This window comes from Pistacia vera, unplaced genomic scaffold, assembly GCF_008641045.1.
Source record: "Pistacia vera cultivar Batoury unplaced genomic scaffold, PisVer_v2 Contig259, whole genome shotgun sequence".
Taxonomy (NCBI): Eukaryota; Viridiplantae; Streptophyta; class Magnoliopsida; order Sapindales; family Anacardiaceae; genus Pistacia; species Pistacia vera.
This window is the reverse complement of record NW_022196067.1, coordinates 540,718-565,728: the sequence shown is the minus strand read 5'-3', so window position 1 is coordinate 565,728 and position 25,011 is coordinate 540,718. Positions and strand designations below refer to the sequence as shown.

The 25,011-nt window shown below is 35.2% G+C and overlaps 1 protein-coding gene across 2 annotated transcripts; it reads left to right on the top strand.

Moving 5' to 3' along the window:
* The first annotated feature begins 7,026 nt into the window (after positions 1-7,026).
* LOC116132659 (rRNA biogenesis protein RRP5) lies at positions 7,027-25,011 on the top strand. 2 transcript variants are annotated; one of them, XR_004128444.1, is made up of 41 exons: positions 7,027-7,333; positions 7,406-7,617; positions 8,183-8,323; positions 8,411-8,584; positions 10,235-10,334; positions 10,854-10,972; positions 11,071-11,193; positions 11,443-11,514; positions 11,709-11,801; positions 12,204-12,317; positions 12,414-12,536; positions 13,257-13,442; positions 13,593-13,667; positions 14,149-14,285; positions 15,015-15,149; positions 15,609-15,754; positions 15,843-15,908; positions 16,181-16,287; positions 16,422-16,502; positions 16,614-16,688; positions 16,789-16,890; positions 17,224-17,392; positions 17,473-17,621; positions 17,879-17,962; positions 18,046-18,146; positions 18,482-18,635; positions 18,851-18,925; positions 19,066-19,219; positions 19,960-20,584; positions 20,873-20,933; positions 21,484-21,629; positions 21,715-21,898; positions 22,024-22,122; positions 22,372-22,748; positions 22,864-23,040; positions 23,615-23,711; positions 23,795-23,950; positions 24,027-24,257; positions 24,343-24,426; positions 24,517-24,772; positions 24,808-25,011. XR_004128444.1 is itself a non-coding variant. In XM_031418326.1 (40 exons), the coding sequence occupies exons 1-40, from the start codon at positions 7,177-7,179 to the stop codon at positions 24,622-24,624; spliced, it is 5,769 nt and encodes a 1,922-aa protein (XP_031274186.1). In that variant the 5' UTR covers positions 7,027-7,176; the 3' UTR covers positions 24,625-25,011. The 2 variants fall into 2 exon arrangements, 1 of the variants encoding a protein (XP_031274186.1); XM_031418326.1 differs by having other exon boundaries at positions 24,517-25,011.

The window sequence follows — 25,011 nt, the reverse complement described above, 5'->3', positions numbered from 1 at the left end:
GAAAACGTGAGGAATTGAGGAAGAAAAGCTGAAGAAGAACTGAGGAAGAAGAAGTGAAGAACCAAAGAAGAGAGATCTGTTTTAATTTTTAGTAAAAACCCACTAAAACGACGTCGTTTTAGGGGTGAGATTTTTTTTTTTTTTTTTTTTTTCAATAATTCGCGAATAGTTCGCAAATTATTCGCGAATTATACAGAAAGCTTTATTATACGCGAATTATATGGAAGATTTTACAAAATACGTATACGTGCATTTTATACACGAATTATATGGCTGTCCGTACAATTCGTGTATAATACGCGTTTTTACTAACTAGGAAATAAAGCCACAAACAAATTAATTTTCATACCTTCATTCAATCTTCTTGCAATCAATTCAAATAAAATCAAACAAAATTCTACAATGAACAAATCATCCCACAATCACACATTCAAATAAAGTTGCTACCAAATGCACGGTTTGCGTTGTTGCCTAATGCACGACCCATTCGCAGCTGCTCGGATCATCCATTCGGCAATATCCTAGACATCCCAACTTTGATCTTGAACGAGTTAATGTTAACTCATTGGAGCTTTTCTTACAGCAAAACACGCAACAAGAGTCATGGCACTACAATGCAAATGCCACATAATTTTCACTGCTAGTGCTTGTTCATTGATTGTGGGGACTTTCGACTCTGACTTATGTAGTGTTGAATTATGGGATATTGGGGTTGGTGAAGAGCTTGGCGGCTGAATTGGGAGGGTCTGGGGTAAGGGTAAGTTGTGTTTCACCTTATTCAAGGTTCAATGAAGTAGCAAAAGCTGAAGTCTTGATGTCAGGTTCATTAGTACAGGCAGTGCAGATCATGCATTCGGCAGTAGCTAGGACCCATTCATAGAAGCACAGACAGTCCATTCGACAACATCCTAGACACTTTGAAGTCTGATCTTGAACGAGTTAATGTTAACACAATTGAGCTCAAGAGCACCTTGACTAATCCCCCGAAATCCTAAAGTTAACGATTGGGTATATCATCTAGTGGCCACCCCTATTAGCAACCATGAACTCAAGACCCCTTGAGTAACATACTCAAGAGTTCCTATTGTCCTACCCGGCCACCTAGGGGTGGTTAATTACTAATATTATTTACCAACTTAAATCGTGTATTTTGACATGGTTTGAGATTCAACAAAGTCGAGAATTTAACTTTATAAATATATTGTTATTAATTTTTAAAAATTGCTTTTTTTGAGAAATTCTATAGGTTTTAAAACAAATCATAATTGTTTTTGAAGTGACAGAAATCTTCATAGGTTTTTTTAAGAAAATGATCAAATATATCTTTAAATTTCATAAATTAAGAAAGATCCCTAAGTAATTAGGTCAAATTTATAGTTTTCTTCATCAAGATAACCATGCATATACACATCGGTCACTTCATCAAGATAAACCATGCATATACACGCCGGTCACACCCTGATGCACCGCCTCATCCTCCTCCCTTCCACCACCTCCTTCGTCGGCTCCATTTGCCATGGGTTTAACTGTGTGTGATTCTCTTTTCTATCCACATTTTGTAAGATCTTAACAATTCAATAGAAAGATGAACACATGAGATATCTTTGGCTTGGCTAACACACTTAAGCCATGTAGTTTTCCATTATATTTATAGCTGTACAATTGAACTGTTAAACGTATAATAAGGAAACAAATATGAGCAAAATAAGGAAACAATCAAATACACATTTGTAGGAGAAAGTTACGCTAACAGTTGGAACATTTTGAATTAGTAATAGAATGGATAGAGTGAGCAATTGGTGCAGATGCTCCTGGATTTTCTACTCAAGATTCTGATAGTCTAACACCCCCCCTCGAATTAATGGGGTTTTGATAGACCATTAATTTGCTCTTTAGATACTAAAAACGTTGTGCAGTTTGGCCTTTGGTGAAGACATTCGCTATTTGATCCACGGTTGAGACATTTTTTACTTTAATATCATTGTTGCATACTTACTCTCAAATAAAATGATAGTCAATCTCTACGTGCTTCGTTCTTGCATGGAACAACAGATTTGAAGCGAGTGCAATTGCCCCAATGTTATCGAACCATATAGTTGGTGTGTGGACTAGACCAATAATCAATTCTTTGAAAAGCATTCTGAGCTAGTATACTTCAGTTGTAGCGAGTGCCATTGAACTGAAGGGGGAGAAGGATCATTTGGAGATGACATAGCTGCATAAATGTTAGATAATAAGTTACTAGATAGAACTGAACTAGGAATTATCAGTGGTTCACCTGCAGTAGGATTTGTTCTTCGAGATGTGGTGTGCTCGACCAGTTCCTTAGCTGGGAAAGATTTCTCATCAAAGATGACATGTTGTGAGATGTATACCCGTTTAGTGGCTAAGTCAAGACACCTATATCCTTTTTGATAGTTGGAATAGCCTAGGAAGAGACACTTTTTACTTCGGAATGCCAACTTATGGTCATTATACGGTCGAAGGAGTGGATAACAAGCGCATCCAAAAACACGTAAGTCTATATAAGTTGGCTCAGTTTTATGAAGTAAAAAAAAAGGTGTCATATTATCTAAGACTTTGGTTGGCAATCTGTTTATTAAGAACATTGAAGTAAGGAATGCATCAACCCAATATTGGGGGGACAAACTTGATTGAGCTAGAAGTGTTAGTCCTATTTCTTGGATAACCACCAGTTGGTTGTACAGAGGAAACCCATACATCAGAGCGGATTAAAGCAAGAGGAACAAAATACTAATGACTAGACTCTGGGAAAGGTAATTGCTAGCAAAACTCTATTTTATTTGAAGGACCTTTGATAGAGAGTTTATTTAAATGAAACAAACTATCTAAAATGACACTAGAGGGATGTCTTAGCCTTAAGTGCCAAGTGTCTGCATTAGCTCGAACCCTTATTGTCACTGAAAGACATGTGAGGCTTTTATGAGAAGTCTTGCACCCAGCTAGTGGATATAGGCCGTTTTCAACCACACCTTGAAGTAGAATTCTGCCTGTCAGGTTCCCTTCACGATAAAATCATTAGCAGTTAAGATATAGTAACAATTATTATCTAAACAAAATTGATTGATAGAGATGAGATTGGTAGCTGCTTGTAAGCAATGGAGAATTTTGTTTAGATGAAAATTGGATTGGCCGAACTTAAAGGTGGTAGAACCAGTATTTAGAACTTGCAGACTTGAACCATTTCCGACAGTTACAGTTTTTGATTCACGAAAGGGCTGCTGATGAGTGAGAATAGTTGCATTTGATGTAATATGGGCATTAGCTCCGCTGTCCATATACCAAACTTGATGATCAAATGTGGCATTAGTCTCAGCGACCATTGCTGCGAGATCTTGAGGAGGAAATAGACCCTAATATGAATAATCAAAATGGTGAAAACAATCAATAACAATATGGCCAGATTTACCACAAATTTGACAAACCAGACGGTTGTTGGGGAGTTATGGAAGAGTAGATCTGGTTTGCTGGTGTGGCCGATAATTAGAGGAAGCTGCATTATGCATTTTGGTGGGAGGGAGTAGAGGTCCTTTCTTTTTCACATAAGTAGGTGCCTTAGATTTGTTTGCAGCAAATGCAAAGTGAGTACTATCCGTGCCAGGAACAAAGTGATTGATATCCATAAGATTTTCATAGCCCAGCAATTCAGCTTGAAAGTCTTTGAATGTGAAGTCAGTTTCACGGGATGCAAAATTAAAAGAGGTGGCAAACGGTGTGTAGGATGATTGTAGGCCACCAAGAAGAAAGGAGATCAAGTCTTGATCGTCAACAGGCTTACTAGCTGTTGCCAATTACTCTGTAAGACTTTTGGCATTGTCAAGATACTCGGAACAGGATTTGGTACCTTGAGTCAATGTTTGAAGTTGACATTTAAGATGGGAAATTTGGGAACATGATTGAGAAGAAAAGCGAGTCTGCAGGGCAGTCCAGACTTGCTTAGACGTTTCCAATCCATAAACAGTGGAAACAAGTTTTTCCGAAAGAGATGCAAGGATCCATCCAAGGAGACAAACATCTTTCTTCTGCCAAACAATATAGGCAGGATTTAATGAACCAGAGGCAATATTTTTTGGAGGACAAGCTTCAGTACCATCAATGAAGCCAACTAAGTCGTGTCCTCAGAGGAGATTAAGGAACTGCATTTTCCATGCCAAATAATTGTGGGAGTCGTCTAGCTTAACAGAAATAGTGATGGTAGGATAGGTTTAGGGATGGAGGTGTCGTTGTTGTTGGCCATTTGGATGATGCGGAAGCTAGAGAAAGGATCATTTTGAAAAGCGTGTGCTTATAGGATGTTAGGCTGATACCATGTAAGATCTTAACAATTCAACAAAAAGATGAACACACGAGATATCTTTGGCTTGGCTAACACACTTAAGCCGTGCAGTTTTCCATTATATTTATAACTGTACAATTGAACTGTCAAGCATATAATAAGGAAACAAATATGAGCAAAACAAGGAAACAATCAAATACACATTTGTAGGAGAAAGTTATGCTAACCGCTGGATCATTTTGAATTAGTAACAGGATGGATGGAGTGAGGAATTGGTGTAGATGCTCCTGGATTTTCTACTGAAGATTCTGATAGTCTAACGCATTTAACCAAGGGTGGAGTCCAAAAATTTATTCTAGGGCGGCCAAAATGTTGTTAGTGAGGAATTATGAACATACATTATGGGGACAAGAGTGTAAATTTTAGAAACTATGGTGGCCAGAATGTGAGAAATTATTAGTTTTTGCCTTAGACTTCTATTTTTTGTTGAGACAACTCTTATTGTATCGTTCATCTAAGAAATCAAAACTGGAAGATGAGAAGACAGCTATGTGAGTTGTTCATTGGTGTCAGAATATTGAAGAGAAGGGCGAAACTTGGTTTAAGTTTTTAATGTACGGATTAAAGGTTATCCACTTGTCTCTAGCTTTAATTTTTTTCTTTTGTGAAACTAACAACTTATTGCTAATCTTTAATTAACATGATTAAAATTGAGAATCCTGAGACCAGAGATTAGTTACTAATTGTATATATATTTAAAATAAAGGATTTGTTCGTTTTTATTTTCATTTTCATTTTTTTTATTCTCATTTTCTATTTTATAATAGGTAATACTTGTTCACTTATCATATCTGTTTTCTAGAGTAGAAAACATGGAAAACATAAAATTTATTAAATAACTAAGGGTGCGTTTGGTTTATTATTTTGGATAAGATTTTGGGGATAATTGAATATGAGAGTATTACGAGGTAATATTTAAAAATTTATAAAAAAACCTCATAAGTTTGCTAATTTAATAAATACCCCAATATATAAAAATATGTAAAATGACAAAAAGACCCCCACCACCTGCATTGTCAGATTCCGGCCACCACCGCCGGAATCTGGCCGAAAAATTGCATAACGACACATACCAGCCGGATCTGGTCGGTATGGCGTCACTATGGCCTTTTCCGACTAGATCCACCACGGATCTAGTCGGAAAAGGCCATATCTTTGGCTGTCGACCGCCACATATGGCCGTAGATCTGTCCTTTTCCGGCCAGATCCACTGTGGCTGTGGATCTGGCTGGAAAAGGCCAGATCGGTGAATTACCAGCCAGTTCTAGTCAGTAATTCATCGTTGTGGCAGATTCCGGCTACCACCGACGGTGGTTGCCGGAATCTAACAAGTATGGATCATGGGGGTATTTTTGTTACTTTTTAAACTTTTTTTCAGGGGGTATTTAATAAAATTAATAATCTTATGGGGTCTAAAAGTAATTAAAAAGTAGGCTAATATTTCTGGAATAATGTGTCAAACATTATTTGGAGAATAGGATTGGGAATATGAGCAGAAATAATAAGCCAAACGCACCCTAAAAAAATTGAAAACACGTAAAACATAAAAAAAGTTGTTTTCTCTATTAATTTACTACAATGTTCCATTTGTATCATAAGAAAATATTAACAAACATATGTTTACTATTTTCATTTTCAAATACTACTTTTAGAAAATGATGAGGAATGCATTTTCAAAATTTGAAAATATAAAATCAAACTTATTGTTTTCATTCTCAATTTTATTTTTGAAAACAAAAACGTAAATAAACGCCACATTAGTATTTTTATTTTTTATATAGTAAGACAGAGTTTTACTTGGATCATACATAAGAGCAAACGAGAATATATATATAACAAATGTCGGAATTGTGTATATGGCTTGTAAAATTAATTTTTATCCACACAAACTATATTATTAATTAAAGAAATGATAATATTATTAGATAATATTAAAATGGAGAAGGCAATGCTAACTTTGATTAAATATATAATGATTTAATTTATAATTATTAAAAATAACTTGTTTCAACTTCCTTCTCAAGTCAATTAAATTGCAGTTAATGAGCTAATAATTAGTGCTAATTCGAAAATTGATTTTTTAGCATTTCATATGTTACAATGACCAAAATAACCTTCAATTGTTTAATTTACTTTCATAATGATGTCGGTTAAATTTAGGGGTTATTTTGAATTTTTTTACAACATCTGTCCTTTAAGTAGGCGAAAATTTTAGACTAAATAAATTATACAAAAAAACTTACGCAAATTCAAACCATTTCCATTCAAGTAATGGAAATATTGTTTTCGTAATGCATTTTTTATCATTGCTAAGAAGGATATTTTCGTCATTTCAGTATAATTTCTAAGTTGATTAATAATAATAACAATAACCACCCCTAAGTTTTCAAAAAGTTCCATTCTGACTTAAGGTATATTATTCGGAGACCACGCTTGATATGTTAGAAATTAGCAAATACAATCCTTCCATCAATTTCCTATTTAAAATATTGCAAAATTACAATTTTATCCCTGGAACATCCAAGTCAATTAATTGTTCACAAACGGTTTTTTGAGTCAAAGGAACAAAACGTTAGTATTTCAAATGAGTGTCGCAATGAAAAGGTTCAAAATACGGGGACGAAAATGATTTCTCCCAAGATTTCCTCTAAAACCCTTAAACCCTAACCTCTGTTCAGTGTCAACACGAGACGACAACAAGCTCGCTGTGAGCTCTTGGCAGTCGTCACGAAACAACAACTCTAATTTTGAATCTCTCTGAACTCTGAAGCTTTACAAAATCTACCAAATAATTACGCTAGGGTTTTCAAATTAACACAATGGCGGCGACTTCTAAAAAATCGCAGAAGAGGAAGTCGAAAGACGGACCAAAGCTTAACAAAGCGTCCAAGAAGCCGTTCAAAGCCGCGAAGAAAGAGTCGAGTGACGCCGCTGCTTTGCAGCTTGCGGACGACGATGTTCCCGTCTTTCCTCGAGGTTAGGGTTTTTTTTTTTTTTTTTTTTCATTTGTTTAGTTAGTTAGTTTGAATTATTGTTGTGTGTGAACAGGTGGGGGAAGTACTTTGAGTCAAAGAGAGCGGGACGAAATCTATGCTGAAGTTGATGCGGAACTTGAGGCGGAGGAGAGGGGCTTAAATAAGAAGAAGAAGAAGAAGAAGTTGCAGAGGAAGAGTAATGAAGCTGTTGATGATTTGGGTTCACTTTTTGGCGATGGTATTACTGGCAAACTGCCTAGATATGCCAATAAGATTACTTGGAAGGTAAGAGCTCCCTTTGTAGAATTTTATAATTTGTCTGATGTGAAAGCTATGGACTAGATTATTGATTAGTAGACATAATTTTGGTGATGAAAACTTTAAAAAGAAAAAATGGGCAGAATGTAGATTGCATATGTTATATACCTCTTAAAATTGATTGTTGTACGATGTTGGTAGACTCTGAAGTGGAATGTTTTTATTGCTGCTTTTGTTGAGTGCATGCTGTTTAAATGGTCTTAAAGATTTGATTTTCTTCCATGCATTGCTCATACATTTCTGAAATTGGATGCATATAATCTTAAGGAGCCAATTTTGTGTTGAATTTCATATATTGTTTTCTTTTTCTTCTCATGCTGTCAATATTACAATTATTTCCTATACCAAAGAAATATAAATACGGTCTTGTTAATTGGAAAGATTTTGTCCTCTGCGTCGTCATGTGTAGTTTTTCTTTCCCAACCCAGACTGATTAGTTTGATTACTTCAGGTGGAATTTTCAATTTACTTTTATTCAGAGTGGTGAACTTCATAATATGTTAAGACTTATTATTCCTCTGTGAATGACCAGAATATTTCACCTGGAATGAGGCTTTGGGGAGTTGTTGCTGAAGTGAATGAGAAAGACCTTGTAATAAGTCTTCCAGGGGGCTTACGTGGATTAGCTCGTGCCACTGATGCGCTCGATCCTGTTTTAGATACTGAAGTTGAGGTGCTTATGTGCTGTAGGTTATTAATTTATTACTATCTTTCTTTTGCAACTGCGAAACCTCAATATATTTTTTTTTCTATTTACCAGGATAGTGAAGGTAATCTCCTTCCAACTATATTCCATGTTGGGCAGCTGGTTTCTTGCACTGTTTTGCAGTTGGATGATGACAAGAAAGAGAATGGGAAAAGAAAGATCTGGCTTTCTTTGCGCCTTTCTTTGTTGCACAAAGGCTTTACCTTGGATGCTGTTCAAGAAGGAATGGTATGTAACTCTGATTGTTAAAAGATCTAATTTGGTAATTTTCTTTCCTATGATAATAAACTTGAAGTTTTCTTTATTTATTCTCATGTGTTGAATTTTTAACATAATAGTTGAATTGCATAGGCTTTTCTTCATACATGAATTGAACTTAATTGGAGGAGAAAACTAGGAATAAAGCATGTTTATCTACTAACTATTTTGACAGTCTTTCGGTGTTTGATTATGTGGTGGGTTGTTGGCCTGTAGATTGCATCTCTAAAACTCCAGAAAGAGACACCAAATTCTTGTCTGGTGCATTTTCCTTTGTGCTGACTCAGTATAAATACCTTAATTATACTTTGGTTTGCACCATGTTTGTCATCATTTTGCTACTGGGCTGATCAAATTGGTTGACCGGTTTTGCCACAAGACTCTGTGTGTGTGTGTGTGTGTGTGTGTGAGGCTGAGATTGTATTGAAATAAAAAATACTACCTAAACTGGTCCGGAAGCCCAGAGTCCACAAAAGTTCCACCAGACAAGTCTTGTAGCTTGCATGACCTAGGCAGTTTACAACTAGTGTGCTGCTCATTTTGCTTTCGTGAAAGAAGTGTTTTAAGTGTGCAATAACCATATTTGGACCCTAAAAAGGAACTACTATAACGATCTTGGTATAATTCTGCAGAAGTAGGTTAGCTGTTTAAACTTGATATCTCTGCCATATGGATTATTACTTCAAGTAGAATTTGAAACTTCATGGGAATTCATACATATATGTCTTTGTTTGTGATGTAACTTCCAGACCTGAGCTTATTGCTTCAAAAAACTTGCCCTTACTCTTTTGACTTACTTGGTTAGTGTTAGAAGTTGAATTTGTCCCACATCGCCCAAATAGTGGGCTGTTATGGTGTATATAAGTGATTGAGCTCCCTCCTCTCTTGAGCTAGCTTTTGGGAGTGAGTTCTACCCAAGTCCACTTTATCATGGTATCAGAGCCATGTTTGTTTCTCTCCCCTCTTTTGTTGGGGCGATGATGGGTTTGGACCCCGGCCTTGCACGCCGAGCGTGAGGGAGCGTGTTAGAAGTTGAATTTGTCCCATATCGCCCCAATAGTGGGCCGTTATGGTGTATATAAGTGATTGGGCTCCCTCCTCCCTTGAGCTAGCTTTTGGGAGTGAGTTCTACCCAAGACCACTTTATCGGTTAGCAAATTGCTTAAGTTGTATTTAGATATTGGGCTACAAGGAGTTCAGAATGTATTGTGCTTGTTAGCATTTGTCAAAGTATAGTTCTCTCCAGTTGCAAATTGGTGTAGTAAACTATATATAGTGATTGATTTAGCAATACGGTTGCGATATATCCTGTGAATAATGCATTTAGTATCAGTTACATATCTTACAGAGAATGAACTTATGGTGTTGATAAGCATGGAGTTGTTTTATGAAGGACATTATGTCATCACATGCTGTGGAGATAAATTGGTCCATAGTCTTTCATAATTTTTTTTTTTTTTTTTTTTTTAATTTTTTTTATGGATTTGGATAATGTATTTGTTCTCCTATGGTCTCCCATCTCTCTTTGTGTTTACAATTCATTTGATTATCGATTACATTCACAATTTCGTGTAGAATTCTTTATCCGTAATTTTTTTTTCTAACTCTGTTCTATTACAGGTCCTTACTGCATATGTGAAGAGCATTGAGGATCATGGTTATATTCTTCATTTTGGATTGCCTTCTTTTACTGGGTTTTTGCCAAAAAAAAGCCAAGCTGGTACATATTCACTAACTTCTTGGTCATTTAGATGGTTTGATCACTGTAATATTGTGTCTACGCTTTTGTATGTAAAAAGAAAAGGCTAAAAGTCCTTAAGACAAATTTCTTTCTTCTTTCTTTTTGTTGGTTGTTTTGTGGATCATTGACTGTTTGCAAGGCTTTAAAATGCTTTTCCGTTCTTGAAAAGTACAATTTAGATTATTCTGTGGTTTGCAATGTCTGGATAGTTTTTTCTTTACTATTTTTGTTTTTTGAACTTCACTCTTAGGCTGCAGCTCCCTGGTTATATACTTTTACGTGATTCTAAAGTGCATTTATGTTCTTGAAAACACGATTTAGATCGTACTACTGTTTGTTTTTAGATAGTATTCTTTGTTTCTTCTTTTTTGTTTTGACTTCAGTGTTAACCTGTTTTACATCAACCATATATGTGTATCTATATATCTCATATTTTGGTTTTAAATATATTGATCTTACTCATTTTTTATTTTCTTTATTTCTTCTTGGTCTCTACAGAAAGCAGGGGGATTGAAGTGAAGCCTGGGCAACTTTTACAAGGTGTTGTTAGAAGCATTGATAGAACTCGTAAAGTGGTTTACCTGAGTTCTGACCCAGATACAGTGTCTAAATGCGTAGTATGTTCCTGCCATTTCATTGCTTTTTTATCTGGTTGCCTTTATTGTCTTCCACTATATTCCTTAATTTAACATTCTTCCATTGTACTCTTATACAGACCAAAGATCTTAAAGGAATTTCAATTGATCTTCTGATTCCAGGCATGATGGTCAGTGCTCGTGTACAGTCAATCCTTGAAAATGGAATAATGTTATCGTTCCTCACATACTTCACTGGAACTGTAAGGGTTTCTCTCTATCCCTTTTTTTGGCTGTGTTCTAGTCATGTTAGCTTGTCATGTTAATTGATAAATTGAGTTTCCACTCCACTGGTTATGGATTTAATTTTCATATATTCTGCTCTCTTGGTTTAGTTTTATTTTAAATTTGTCAATAGTATAAAGTTCAAGTCATGACTCTACTGCCTGCGAATATCTTTCTCTATTTTCTCTTCTTATCTCTGCATATGTATTTTCCTTTTAACTAAACAGGTTGACATATTTCATTTACAAAATACATTCCCTACTACAAACTGGAGGAATGACTACAGTCAAAATAAGAAGGTAATTGTTGTAGCAATCATATTGTTTAGTTGGTTCTTTGCAGCATTGCTTTCTAGGTTTTGATGATTGTAAAGCTTTATTTGCCATGTTTTTATAAACATTATTTATGCCAGGTGTTTTGTCTGCCATGTTTTCTATCACCTAATTTTAATTTCTTTAAATTTAATTCATTAATGTGTATCTGATATGTTCAGGTTAATGCTCGGATATTATTCGTTGATCCCTCTAGTAGAGCTATTGGTTTGACCCTGAATCCATATCTTCTTCACAACAAAGCTCCTCCTTCAGTAAGTTTGCTATGCAACTTTATAAAATATCATTCTCGCCCATTGATGTTACTTGAGCTTTCAAATAGAATTAGTGCAATCTGGTTTGTCTCATCTCCCAGTACCTAATCAATATGGCCTAGGTTGGAAAAAAGGAATTAGGTCAACCCATGGAATACTCTAATTTACTAAGTAGTAGACATTAGTGCTGGAACTTCTTCGACTAATTATTATAATGGTATGTGTTTTGTGATGACCCAGCTACATCCAGATAAGACTTTTATCTGTTTAACAATCTTAGTGCAGGTTGAAGCCTTTCCGTTTCATTTTCTTATGACTATTTTTGTGGTTCCATTGGAAACCTTTTTATTTGGTGAATTGAGTATTCTTATGCACACTCTAATTTTCTGGCTTGATGTGCAGCATGTTAAAATTGGAGATATTTATGATCAGTCAAAAGTGGTTAGGGTTGATAGAGGGCTGGGTCTGCTTCTTGACATCCCTACCACTCCAGCATCAATTCCGGCATATGTCAGTGTATGTTTGATCTGTGGTTAGTTATAGTTAAGCATCATTTAAATCAGTGAGGTTTCTGCTGGGTTGGTAGTAACTTTTTTGTGCATTTCACTGCAGATATCTGATGTTGCTGAAGAGGAAGTGAAGAAACTGGAAAAAAAGTACAAGGAAGGAACCCGTGTTCGTGTTCGAATTCTTGGGTTTAGGCACTTGGAGGGGCTTGCAACTGGGATTCTGAAGGTTGCCATTTCACTTTTATAGGACACTCTTGACTAGGAAATGCATCTCTAATTTGAAAATAGTAACTCTATAGAATATAGACATTATACGAGCATTTGCTTATAAGTAAAATGTAAGTAGTCGATTATCAATGTTGTTATTTTGTAGGTTTTTTTTTTCCTTGTCCCTTAGTGCTAATATAATAACCTATTTTACAAATTAAAAATGAGGTAGAGAGTGAGGCTTGGGTTCAACCCTGGAGAGCATGCGTTTATCTTCCAATGAAGAAGATACTGTCACTTTGTGTTGCATGTAATATCATAATCAAATTAAAAGTTTTTCATGGGCGGCAATATTTATGCATCTTATTTATTTATTTTTGTTAAGAAACACACCAGCAGATGTAGTTTAAAGAAGCAAGTGAAAAACATATTCAGTTGTACATTATGACTTATATCGTACTTTCAGTTTTCCTAGGCCTTGATTATTGTATGTCACTTCGGTAGATCTTTGCTCTACTTCTTAATCTCCATCTTTAGCAGTGAAGTAATATGACAGTTGTTTGTCGATTGGCATCTTCATCGAGTATTTCTAGGATTATTTAGTGGTTTCTCTTCTTCTATTTGTATGCTGTATAGATTGGATACTGCTCCTAATGAGGCTTTATTCTTGTTATCCGACTGTTTTTTGACTCTAGTTCTTAAGATGGTTTAGTTTTCTTACTGTCTTTTAATCATGTAGGCCAGTGCTTTTGAAGGGTCAGTGTTTACCCACTCGGATGTCATGCCAGGGATGGTGGTGAGGGCTAAAGTGATACATGTTGATAGTTTTGGTGCTATTGTGCAATTTCCTGGAGGTGTGAAGGCACTTTGTCCGCTTCGACATATGTCAGAATTTGAAATTGTGAAGCCTGGAAAAAAATTTAAGGTTATTTCCTAGCAAATGGCAACCTATTCTTTTCTATGTGTATGTTTGAAGTGATTTTGTAACAATGGTTCCTTTTGGGATTCATTCTTTCGATTAGTAATTGCTAATAAATTAAAACCTTTGCCCTTATTTTTCTTGCTCATTGTGCAGGTTGGGGCTGAATTGGTGTTCCGCGTGCTTGGTGTTAAATCAAAGAGGATTACAGTTACGCATAAGAAAACACTGGTATGTTTTTTTCGGGTTGCTGTTTCCTTCAGTGGCATAGTTTTGTTTGGATGAGTGCCATATGACTTACAAAACTTTTCTGTACCTAGTTTAAATGAATTCTGAATAAATTTGTCAAGTTATTGCTCATCGAAGAGTTACGATAGGTATTTAACTTTTTCCACTTTGCATATATGTATCTGTAATCTTATTTTTTGTATCCCTAGTGCATAAGTTTTCTTTTTGCACATTTTGTAATATTGCCCTGAGTTTCAGTTTGAAAAAATTACTTTGATTTGCTAATCTTCTTGATGTCAAAGTTTTTTTGGTAAAACTAAAACTTCCTATGACTTTATCAACTTTATTCTAAGTATTCCTTAGTAGTAAAAATCCACATATTCATTATCAGAATCAAACTTTTAGTTGCAAAAAATCTATAGATGTGTGCTGTTCTTCAATTGTCTATCTATTCTGATGCAACATTGTTGATAACACTTTTCAGGTGAAATCGAAGCTTGGAATTGTAAGTTCATATGCTGATGCGACTGATGGATTGATAACGCATGGATGGATAACGAAGATTGAGAAGCACGGTTGCTTTGTCCGGTTTTACAATGGAGTCCAAGGCTTTGCTTCTAGGCTAGTCTAAAAATTTTTGGATTTTACTCTTGGCATCTAGTTTAAGTTTTGCTTGTTCAAGTATTTTCTAGTGTTTCATTAGAATGAGTTTATAGAATTATGCATTAGCTTATTGTGATGCATGTTCTTTGCTGATGATATAAATTTTTGTTTAATGAAACTAGAATAAAGGTTATTTTTTTAAGGAAACAATCTTTTGTTTAACAAGGCCAGAATAGAGGTTAATTTCATCAAATTAGGGTTAGAAAAGGCACTATATCTAAAAAGGTACTATTTCTACCGAATTTTAGAAATAGGCTGAAAGCCTCATTTTTCATGGCTGTACATGTATCCTGTTACTCTTTGCAGGTTAGGGCACAATGTTTTAATTGCCCATATTACGATAAAGAAGATATCAGCTACACTCTTTTTAGGCAAAATAAGATTATCGTCTTTATGTAGTGATTTACAAATAAAATTAGACTTTGAGCTTTCTTTTCCATGGTTGCTTGCGTATCCTGCTGTTCTTTGGAGGATTAGTTGATCAAGCTTCTGATTGTACAATAGCTGGGATGAAAGATGTTAGCTATTAAAAATTATTGCCTTTAGTTTTCTGTTATGATAGGTTGATATGTAACTAGATCTAGCGACCATGTCTCAAGAAGACTTTTGTTTTTCATTTCATATTATTCTGGTTTTTTGGGTTTATCATCATTGCTTATTGATTGATTGTTGTTCATTGTAAAACAGATCTGAGCTTGGATTAGATCCTGGGTGTGAACCAAGTTCTATGTATCATGTTGGACAAGTTGTCAAATGCAGAGTAGCGAGTTCTATTCCTGCTTCACGACGCATCAACCTTAGTTTCTTAATGAAGCCTATAAGGTTTGCTTCACTACAATCTTCCTGATTTTGTTTAGTTGATCCATGTGTATCTCTCTTATGCGGACTTTAATGTGGCACTTCTTTGTATTTTGGTTGGGTAAGCAACACAATTTTTTGTCAATGCTTCATGCATATATCATATGATCTGCTAATTTTGGTTCTGTCTATCACTTTCTGAGTCATATTGCAAGACTAGAGGAAGGTAACTGATTTACTGCTGTTACTGTTGTTTTAAAAACTCTTAACCATTTTGACAGTAGGAACTGCTGTAATTACTTATCTGTTACTGAATAAGTGGAAAAAGAGGCATGTTGCAATAGCTGTAGCTCAGTTCTCTCAGTTGATGTTTTGTTGTAGAGATGTCTAGTGTACAAGGTTTCTTGTATAACTTTTCTGTGCCTTGTAAGGGTATCTTTCATCAATTACTATTCTCATTTTAAATTTAAATTTGGAATGCAGGGTTTCTGAAGATGATTTGGTCAAGTTGGGTAGCATAGTTTCTGGAGTGGTTGATGTAGTAACCCCCAATGCAGTAATCGTGTATGTTAATGCTAAAGGTTACTCGAAGGGTACAATTTCTACTGAACATTTGGCAGACCACCATGGTATACATTTACTTTGCCTTCATAAAGAATTTTCCAGTTCAGCTGCTTTCTTATGGTTTTTTCTGACTTATAGTTTCTGTTGACCCAGGGCATGCTACTTTGATGAAGTCAGTCATAAAGCCTGGGTATGAGTTTGATCAGCTGCTGGTCCTAGGTAATATTATTATTTTTTTTCCTTCTGGTTTCTTTATTCTGTCCGCCTAAGCACCCTCTGTTTCTGTCCATGGAAAAAGCAAAACCATGTTCAAGGAAAAGAGAGACTATAAAGAATGATAAAATGTTCTTTAGGTGAAGCAGGACCGGTTTCAATTACATTAATACAAATTTTCTTTGTGGCTGGGAAACAAAGAAAATTCTCTTGTTATCAGATAAGGCTTTAGACCACTAATATAAAGCATTGGAAATGTTCTTTTACCTCTGTTGTAGATATTGAGGGCAACAGCTTGTTACTCTCTGCGAAATATTCTCTAATCAACTCTGGCCAACAGCTTCCTTCCGATGTCAGTCATATCCATCCCCACACGGTTGTCCATGTAAGTAGTTAAGGGTTCCTACTTATTTAATTAGGTGTTAATCTTGTTTTTCACAAAAAATTATCTCTGTATTACGATGCAGTCATGATCTACTGCTTTTACCTCACATTTGCAAATTTATTTATGTGAACCAGGGGTACATTTGCAACTTAATTGAAACTGGTTGCTTTGTCCGCTATCTTGGGCGCCTGACTGGCTTTGCTCCTAGAAGCAAGGTAGATTTTGCTTTTTAGGTTTTTTTTTTTTTTTTTTTTTTAATTGGTTCTAAATGTTGTTTCAGTTGGTTGCTTTAGTAATTTTTCATCTTTTTTCCCCCTATTTTTAAGGCAATGGACGACCAGAGAGCTGATCTTTCGAAAGCTTTTTATGTTGGGCAATCTGTTCGCAGCAATATAGTTGATGTTGGTGAACTTCTTGAAGCTAAATTTCATCATAATTTCTGACCTTTGAAATTGTATTTCGGATCAAATTCAATCCTTTCTTCTTTTTTCCTTTTTATAGGTCAATAATGATACAGGTAGAATTACACTGTCTTTGAAGCAGTCATGCTGTTCCTCAACAGATGCATCCTTCATTCAAGAATACTTCGTATTGGAAGAGAAGGTGAAATTATGGGCACCATAGTAATTTGCCTCTTGTGATGATCTGCTATTGGTTTTTTCATTATTTTCTTTTCTTTTTTTTGATAAGATGCTTAAAATTACTATACCAAGGAGAAGTCCATTATATAGGAGACAATAATCAAGTCTGAACAACTTCTCAACAAAAGCTCCTTAAACATGATAAAGATTTTCTTTCTTTATTGTATTTTATATTGAGTGATTATTTAGTTTCTTATTTCTTTTATTCTTCTTGCATTAGAATGATATAGATCACTTTTGAATCCTGCTTTATATCTTGATTTTACATTTTCTTGAATGTTCTTCTTTGCTACAGGTTGCAATGTTGCAATCATCAGACCCCAAAGGATCAGAGTTAAAGTGGGTGGAAGGATTTACCATTGGCAGTGTCATTGAAGGCAAAATTCAGGAGGCAAAGGATGTTGGAGTGGTTGTCAGTTTTGAAAAACACAGTGATGTTTTTGGCTTTATTACTCATTATCAGTGTAAGTTATTTTGATGAACTTTATCTGTTGAAATTTTGTGATCTGCAATCCAATAACTATGGTGGAGTATATATTTGCAGTAGGTGGAGCTATCGTGGAAGAAGGCTCTGTCATTCTAGCTGCGGTTCTTGATGTTGCCAAGACAGAACGCCTTGTTGATTTATCTCTGAAAACAGAGTTCATTGACAGAGCCAGAGAACAAAGTTCAAGCAGCCAGACTCACAAGAAGGTATAACTGTGCTTCCAGCTTCTCTCATGTCATATCTTTAATTATATGCATCCCTTCATTACAAATAAGCTGTAACCTTGGTAGATGAAAATTAAATGAGAATAATTATCTCCTGCATGACAGTTGTCCTCTTTAGGTTGACCTTTTATTGGTGTTGTGTGGGCATTCATTTCTTCTCATATGAAGAATTTCTGTCATTTTATTTATTTATTTATTTTTGTCTCTGGGTCCTAATATTTACCATGCTTGATTTTCAGAAACGCAAAAGAAAAGCATCCAAGGACTTGGAGGTGCATCAGACAGTAAATGCAGTTGTGGAGATTGTGAAAGAGAATTACTTGGCAAGTATTTGATATTGTTGTGTTGTCTGATGATGCTCCAATACATTTGTACATGTTCTCAGAGTTGTTTCTTCTGAAACCAGGTTCTTTTGTTGCCAGAGTATGATTATGCTATAGGATATGCATCTTTATCAGACTACAACATACAAAATTTTCCACTGAAACAATTTGTAAATGGACAAAGGTGAACATTCATTTCAATGATCAATGCTTTCTGCTGTATTCTTCTTTTCCTGTCTGTAAGCATGGCCACTAAATTAACAAGACTCTCTTTTAAATTTTTTGAGGTTAATGGTATGATGTTTATTGTTCCCTCTTCTCGTGTTCTCACTTGCATCATGTTTCTCTGATTTTGTGGAAAAAAGGGAACCTGACATTATAAATGCACACAACTTCTGAATACTTTGGGCTTTTACCTTTGGCCCTGGGGAGTTTCTGTGACAACTATCATTTGTTTCCTTTTAAGTTTTTGGATATTATTGCTTTTTTCTTTCTTCTAATTGTGGATACTTTGTGCAGTGTAATTGCTACCATTATGGCCCTTCCAAGTCCTTCAACTGCTGGGAGGTTGCTTTTGCTTCTTAAATCTGTTAGTGAAGTCAGTGAGACTTCCAGTTCCAAGAGGTCCAAAAAAAAATCTGCATACAGCATTGGATCTTTGGTTCAGGCAGAGGTAGATAAGTTTGAAATATTTTATGAGCTCTTCTCTCCTAATATTTTGTGTTACTGTGTAGGAAGAGCTTTAATTTTCTTTTGCTAGGCATGGCTTGTTTGCTTAGAGTACTTTGATTTTTAATATATTTTTTTAAAAATAAGAATCAGAATATTCTGTTTGGAACTGAGAAAGGATGCTTATATGTATTCTCTTTTTCATGTTTTGATTTTCAGATTACTGAAATTAAGCCTCTGGAACTGAGACTGAAATTTGGAATTGGTTTCCATGGGAGGGTTCACATAACAGAGGTGATTTCTTGGAATATGATGTTATTTAGGCATTTAATAATTAGCTATTGTACACCATCCACTTTTTACTTATTTTGTTAGTTATGTTATTGACTAACATAATTGTTCTTTTATTACTTTTTAACTTATCAAATGAGCAGGTGAACGATGATAAGAATAATATTCCAGAAAATCCATTCAGCAACTTTAGAGTTGGGCAAACAGTGACTGCAAGGATTGTAGCCAAGTCTAATCAACCAGATAATAAGAAAAGCCACCATTGGGAGCTGTCCATCAAACCCACACTAGTAACAGGTAGAATATTATACTGCAAAATATAAGAGACTTATATAGCACAAATCATGCTATCTCAAATGTTTGTGGTTGGAATCAAGGTTTAATCATTATTTCCATTTTGTCTTTATCAGGTACTATTGACCATAAATATTTTGTACCGGTGTGTTCGGTGTAAAATATCTTTTCTCTAATGTTCAGTTGTGTTTTATCACTTCACTGAAACTAAAGATCAGAATCAGAAGAAATGGAAGTGCGTGAAGTTTTCTTCGTAATTTGAATAAGTATTTTACTAAATATGTGATCTTTTCAAGTTACTATACTTAAACTTTTGGGAAAGTGTCATAAAGCTGCCCCAGTTATGCTGTCTTTATTTTTTTCCTTGTGAACTATAGTATTTTCTATCTCGGTCTTTCTGCTTCTTGACTCAGACCTTCTTGACTCTGCTACTGACTTCATTTCTCGTTAAATATTTACCCTCGAGTTTTATCTTTTCTGGCTAATACTGTGTTAGTGCTCCCACATGTATGATTTGATTGCTGTAGCATCTTGGTATAAATTCTCATATTAAATAGTTTAAACTTGTTAATATGCAAGTTCCTATTATCCATTTTTGTACTGTTAACTGTATAGATCTCTACTTTGTTTTGCTTATTTTCAATCAAGTGAGCTTTGAAGAATACCTGTATGATTAATTTTACAAGTTTTGTATGTTTTTGGTGTGTTATTAAAGCTATATTACTTTTGCAATGCTTTTGCAGGTTCCTCTGAATTAGAGAGCAAGCTTTTGAGTGAAGAATTTGATTTTTCTACTGGGCAATGTGTCACCGGTTATGTGTATAAAGTGGACAGTGAATGGGCTTGGTTAACAGTATCTCGAGAAGTGAAGGCTCAGCTTTTTATCCTTGACAGTGCCTGTGAACCTAGTGAACTTCAAGAATTCCAGAAATTCTTACATGTGGGAAAAGCTGTTACTGGTCATGTTTTGAGTATCAATAGGGAGAAGAAGTTGTTGCGCTTGGTGAGGCTGCCTTTTGGTCATCAAGGAAGCAATAAGATGGATGATAATAAAATTTCAGATGATAATACTGCAGCTCATATAAATGAAGGAGATATTGTTGGTGGCAGGATTTCCAAAATACTTCCAGGTGTTGGTGGATTGGTTGTGCAAATTGGTCCTCATATGTTTGGTAGGGTTCATTTTGTGGAACTCAAGGATTCATGGGTTCATGATCCATTGTCTGGATATCATGAAGGTCAATTTGTCAAGTGCAAGGTCTTAGAAATCAGTCGTTCTATTAAGGGAACCATTCATGTTGATCTTTCGTTACGTTTATCATTAGATGGCATGCGCGGTCGAAGTTCTTCCGATCTCTCCATTGATGTGTAAGTCCAGCTTCTTCTAGTTTGATAAAATTAGATACCTTTTTTAAACTTTGTTCATAGAAGTATATGTTTCTGGCGATCCTGTTTATACAGCGGCAAGCCTTAGAAATTACCACATGAAATAATTTTTTCTTTATTAATAATTTATCTAGATGGTCATTTTATTGATGGTATAACTTTCATATGTTACTTCTGTTTTACGGTTCATTATTGCTATTTCTGTGGTCCATTCACTACATACTTCTTGTTTGTTTAAGTATAGAGTTATTTTGTGGTTTCCATTTGCAGAGATACTCCTGGCAATCGTTTGGAAAAGATTGAGGATCTATCCCCTAATATGGCTGTACAGGTATAACATTGAGCTTTTATTATTATTATTATTTTTAATATTTTTTCTGTCTCTTTAAACAAGAACTAATTTATTTCCATCAGAAGAAGGTACAAGATATTGAGATGGGCCAGAAGTACATTGTACTCTTTTTCACTGTATATAATATTCTGATAGTTATAATCTTGTGATCACCAACTAATAGCAGATGATAGATTGCTATGCCTTCACATATCATTTTTTTTAAAGAATGGTTGCATTAAGAATAAGTTATAGTTTCTGTTGTTTTATGTGGGTGATTTACTAATTAATATTTGCCTTAACAAAGGACTATATCACAATTTCAAGTTCTTGCAATTGATTGGAATGTGAACAAAAATCATTTTGTTGTTTGGGGCTTTTTTTATTTTTGGAGTTTGAATGTCTGTTGGATTTAGAATTCCAGGATGATTTTGATCTTAGATTCATGTTCACTATCATGGACAGCTTGTTTATTGTGGTATCTTCTCACATATTAATTAATCATGTTCCCTTGATTACTGGTGCTAATACATGTTTATTGGGTTCACAGGGTTATGTTAAGCATGTTACATCGAAAGGATGTTTTATATTGCTATCACGGAAGCTTGATGCCAAAATTCTCCTCTCAAATTTGTCGGATGGATTTGTTGAAAGTCCTGAAAAAGAATTTCCTGTTGGAAAACTTGTGGTTGGCAGGTAGGTTTTGGTTTTTTTCTTTATGTTCCTGCTGGTCGATGGTTAGTCAATATTCTGTGTGGTGTAATAAGAAGCTTAAGTACAGGGTGTTATCTGTGGAGCCTTTGTCGAAGCGGGTTGAAGTTACCTTGAAAACATTGAATTCCAGCAATGCTTCAAAATCAGAAATGAATGATTTAAGTAGTCTGCATGTTGGAGATATAGTTTCAGGGAGGATTAAGCGGGTGGAGTCATATGGTTTATTTATCATAATTGACAGAACAACCTTGGTAAGGAATACATTACAATGCACAGTTTTTAGTTCTCATGATATTCAAACATGTAATTTTATTTGATCTTACTTGATTTGTATGTATTATCAATTTGAGTGTATGTCTTTCTGTTGATTACTCAGGTTGGATTATGCCATGTGTCAGAGATTTCAGATGATCGCGTTGAAAATATTGACACTAAATACAGAGCTGGGGAGAAAGTTATGGTTAAGATATTGAAGGTAAACATGTGTTTAAAAAACATGTTGTCATGTAGTGTTGTTTCGATTCCAATTAGTTATGCACATCATATTAGAATTAGTAGAAAATGGACAGTTCTCATGATCAGCATTTTTTGCTTTGAGGTCTAGCAACTAGTTTAATGTCTACCATAAAATTTAGTCAGAATACCTAGTGGCTCTAATACTTGTTATCGCTCTCTGGAATTTTTATTACTAATTTCTCCTGTATTATTAAATCTGTCATATTAGGTGGATGAGGAGAAGCGCCGAATTTCACTTGGGATGAAGAATTCGTATTTTAGTGGTGATAATGACCTTCAAATGCTTTCAGAAGAAGAGACTGACGAAGATATTGAAGAAAATGGTTCTCACAACCATTCATCAATGTTGGACGGCAGTTTACCTGCTGCTGAGGATAGTGACGATGAGTCTGAAGATGGAGAAGATATGGTTCTTTCTCAGTCAGAATCTAGGGCTTCTGTTCCTCCGCTTGAGGTCACTCTTGAAGACATAGAACAGCCTGACGTGGATAATGTAGTTGGTCAGAGCACAGAGCACATTGATGAGGCAGATAACAAGGATGAGAAGAACAAACGACGTGCAAAGAAGAAAGCAAAGGAAGAGAGGTATTTTCACTGTTTGTGAATGTGTAATGTATTTGGGTTTTTGGGTATTTTCTCTGTCATCTAAAGGTGATTTATTTGGGTTTTTGAACTAATTTTGAGAACTTATTTTGGACAGGGAGCTAGAAATTAGGGCTGCCGAGGAAAGACTATTAGAGAAGGATGCACCAAAAACTCCAGATGAATTTGAGAGACTGGTTAGAAGCTCCCCAAATAGCAGTTTTGTTTGGATAAAGTACATGGCTTTCATGCTCTCTTTGGCTGACGTCGAGAAAGCCCGCTCTATCGCTGAAAGGTATTCCCTTTTATTAATGTTTGGTGGACAATATATGCTGGCCTGCTCTGGCATGGCAAATATATGATTTTTAGGAAACATTAAACCATCAATTGCAACATTCAAACAATTGATGGATGAATGTGCCATACAGAAGTCAAATTCGTTTGGTGCAATGCTGTTTTGTCTCCTTTATCTTTTTCGAATTTCCTAATGAAGATAAGGAAAACGGAAAATGGTATTAACCTGGTCAATCTGCTCATCCTCATTTCCCTAATAATCTTGTCTTTTCATTTTTCTCATTGGAAATGTGTCATGATTAAGGAAAATTATGACCAAAGATTTTTGACAGAAAATTTGTGAGCATGCCACTATTGAAAAGCTGCATCTATTTGATTCCTTTTATTGATACCATAAACGTGTATTGTCTTTGGACGTGTGTGCTACACCATATTATAATCTAGTTATTGCTCCCTTTTATTTGCAAAGTTATTTAAGATTGGAGTTTCCTGTAAATTTACACTTGGATATTGCCGCATCTGTGATGATTTGATTAATAAAATTCTACTTAGCCATTCATCTTTGTTTTTTGAAGGGCTTTGAGAACAATAAACATCCGAGAAGAGAACGAGAAGCTAAATATATGGGTTGCTTATTTTAACTTGGAAAATGAATATGGAAATCCTCCAGAGGTACTTAAAACAGTGAATAGTTTATATTTTCGTTTTGTTTTGTAACATGAATCGGGAGTTTAATTAATTTATTTTCTTTTCAGGAAGCTGTCGTAAAACTATTTCAAAAAGCATTGCAGTATTTGGATCCCAAAAAGGTCCATCTAGCACTCTTGGCCATGTACGAAAGGACTGATCAACATAAATTGGCTGATGAGCTTCTTGAGAAAATGACCAAGAAGTTCAAGCATTCATGCAAGGTATTCATGAGTTTGTTTATTTATTTATTTTTACATTTTATCGGTCCAATAATTTTCATGTTTGATGGCTCTGTAGGTTTGGTTACGGCGGGTGCAGAGGATTTTGAAGCAACAAAAAGATGGAGTTCAGTCTGTGGTACAACGTGCTTTGCTAAGTCTTCCGCGCCACAAACATATTAAATTTATCTCGCAAACTGCTATACTTGAGTTCAAAACAGGGGTCCCAGATAGAGGGCGATCCATGTTTGAAGGAATTTTGCGCGAGTACCCAAAGAGAACAGACTTGTGGAGTATTTACCTTGATCAGGTAAGTTATTTTGAACATTTGCCTGTTCTATCTGCTTGTTTTCTTAAGTTAACATATGTTACTTTCTTGGATCAAAACTTGTCAGGAGATTCGACTTGGAGATGTTGATTTGATTCGTTCACTATTCGAGAGGGCTACCAGCTTGAGTCTCCCACCCAAAAAAATGAAAGTGTGTACAATTATCAAAACTTCATTTCTTGAACTACTTTCTAGCTTCTTTTTCAGTTGTGCCTTATACGGTGACATCATTGTTTTGCAGTTCTTATTCAAAAAGTATCTGGAGTACGAGAAATCTGTTGGTGATGAATCACGAATAGAATATGTAAAACACAGAGCCATGGAATACGTTGAAAGCACACTAGCTTGATAGTTTCTGGGTTTCTCTTACTTTTCCCTGGTTTTCATCTTCGGTTTTCAACCATCCTCGAGTTATAGCTGTCTGTGCTGTACAGTTGAAAGAATTTTATCAAGTTACAATAATACAGTTTTGCTTCATGGCAGTGAAGAGGTGCCAGGTGCCAGAAAATTATTACTAACTCAATTGACACAGGTGCCAGAAAATTATTACTAACTCAATTGACACAGGTGCCGAGAAGAGAACGTTGCAATTTTGTAGTTGTAGAAATGATTTATGTCAGTTCTGTTAAGTGGATTTTTGGACTTTTTGTATTTTAGAGAATTCAAGTGTAGATATTATTATTATTATAGACGACAAAGAAGAATTTCTTGTGGTCTTTTTTTATCCTGTTTTATG

Coding starts and splice junctions, on each gene's coding strand:
- LOC116132659 (XM_031418326.1), top strand. CDS start 7,177: ATGGCGGCGACTTCTAAAAAATCGCAGAAGAGGAAGTCGAAAGACGGA. Junction 8,585..10,234: donor ATGCTGTTCAAGAAGGAATG/GTATGTAACTCT, acceptor GTTCTATTACAG/GTCCTTACTGCATATGTGAA. Junction 22,749..22,863: donor AAGAAAGCAAAGGAAGAGAG/GTATTTTCACTG, acceptor TATTTTGGACAG/GGAGCTAGAAATTAGGGCTG.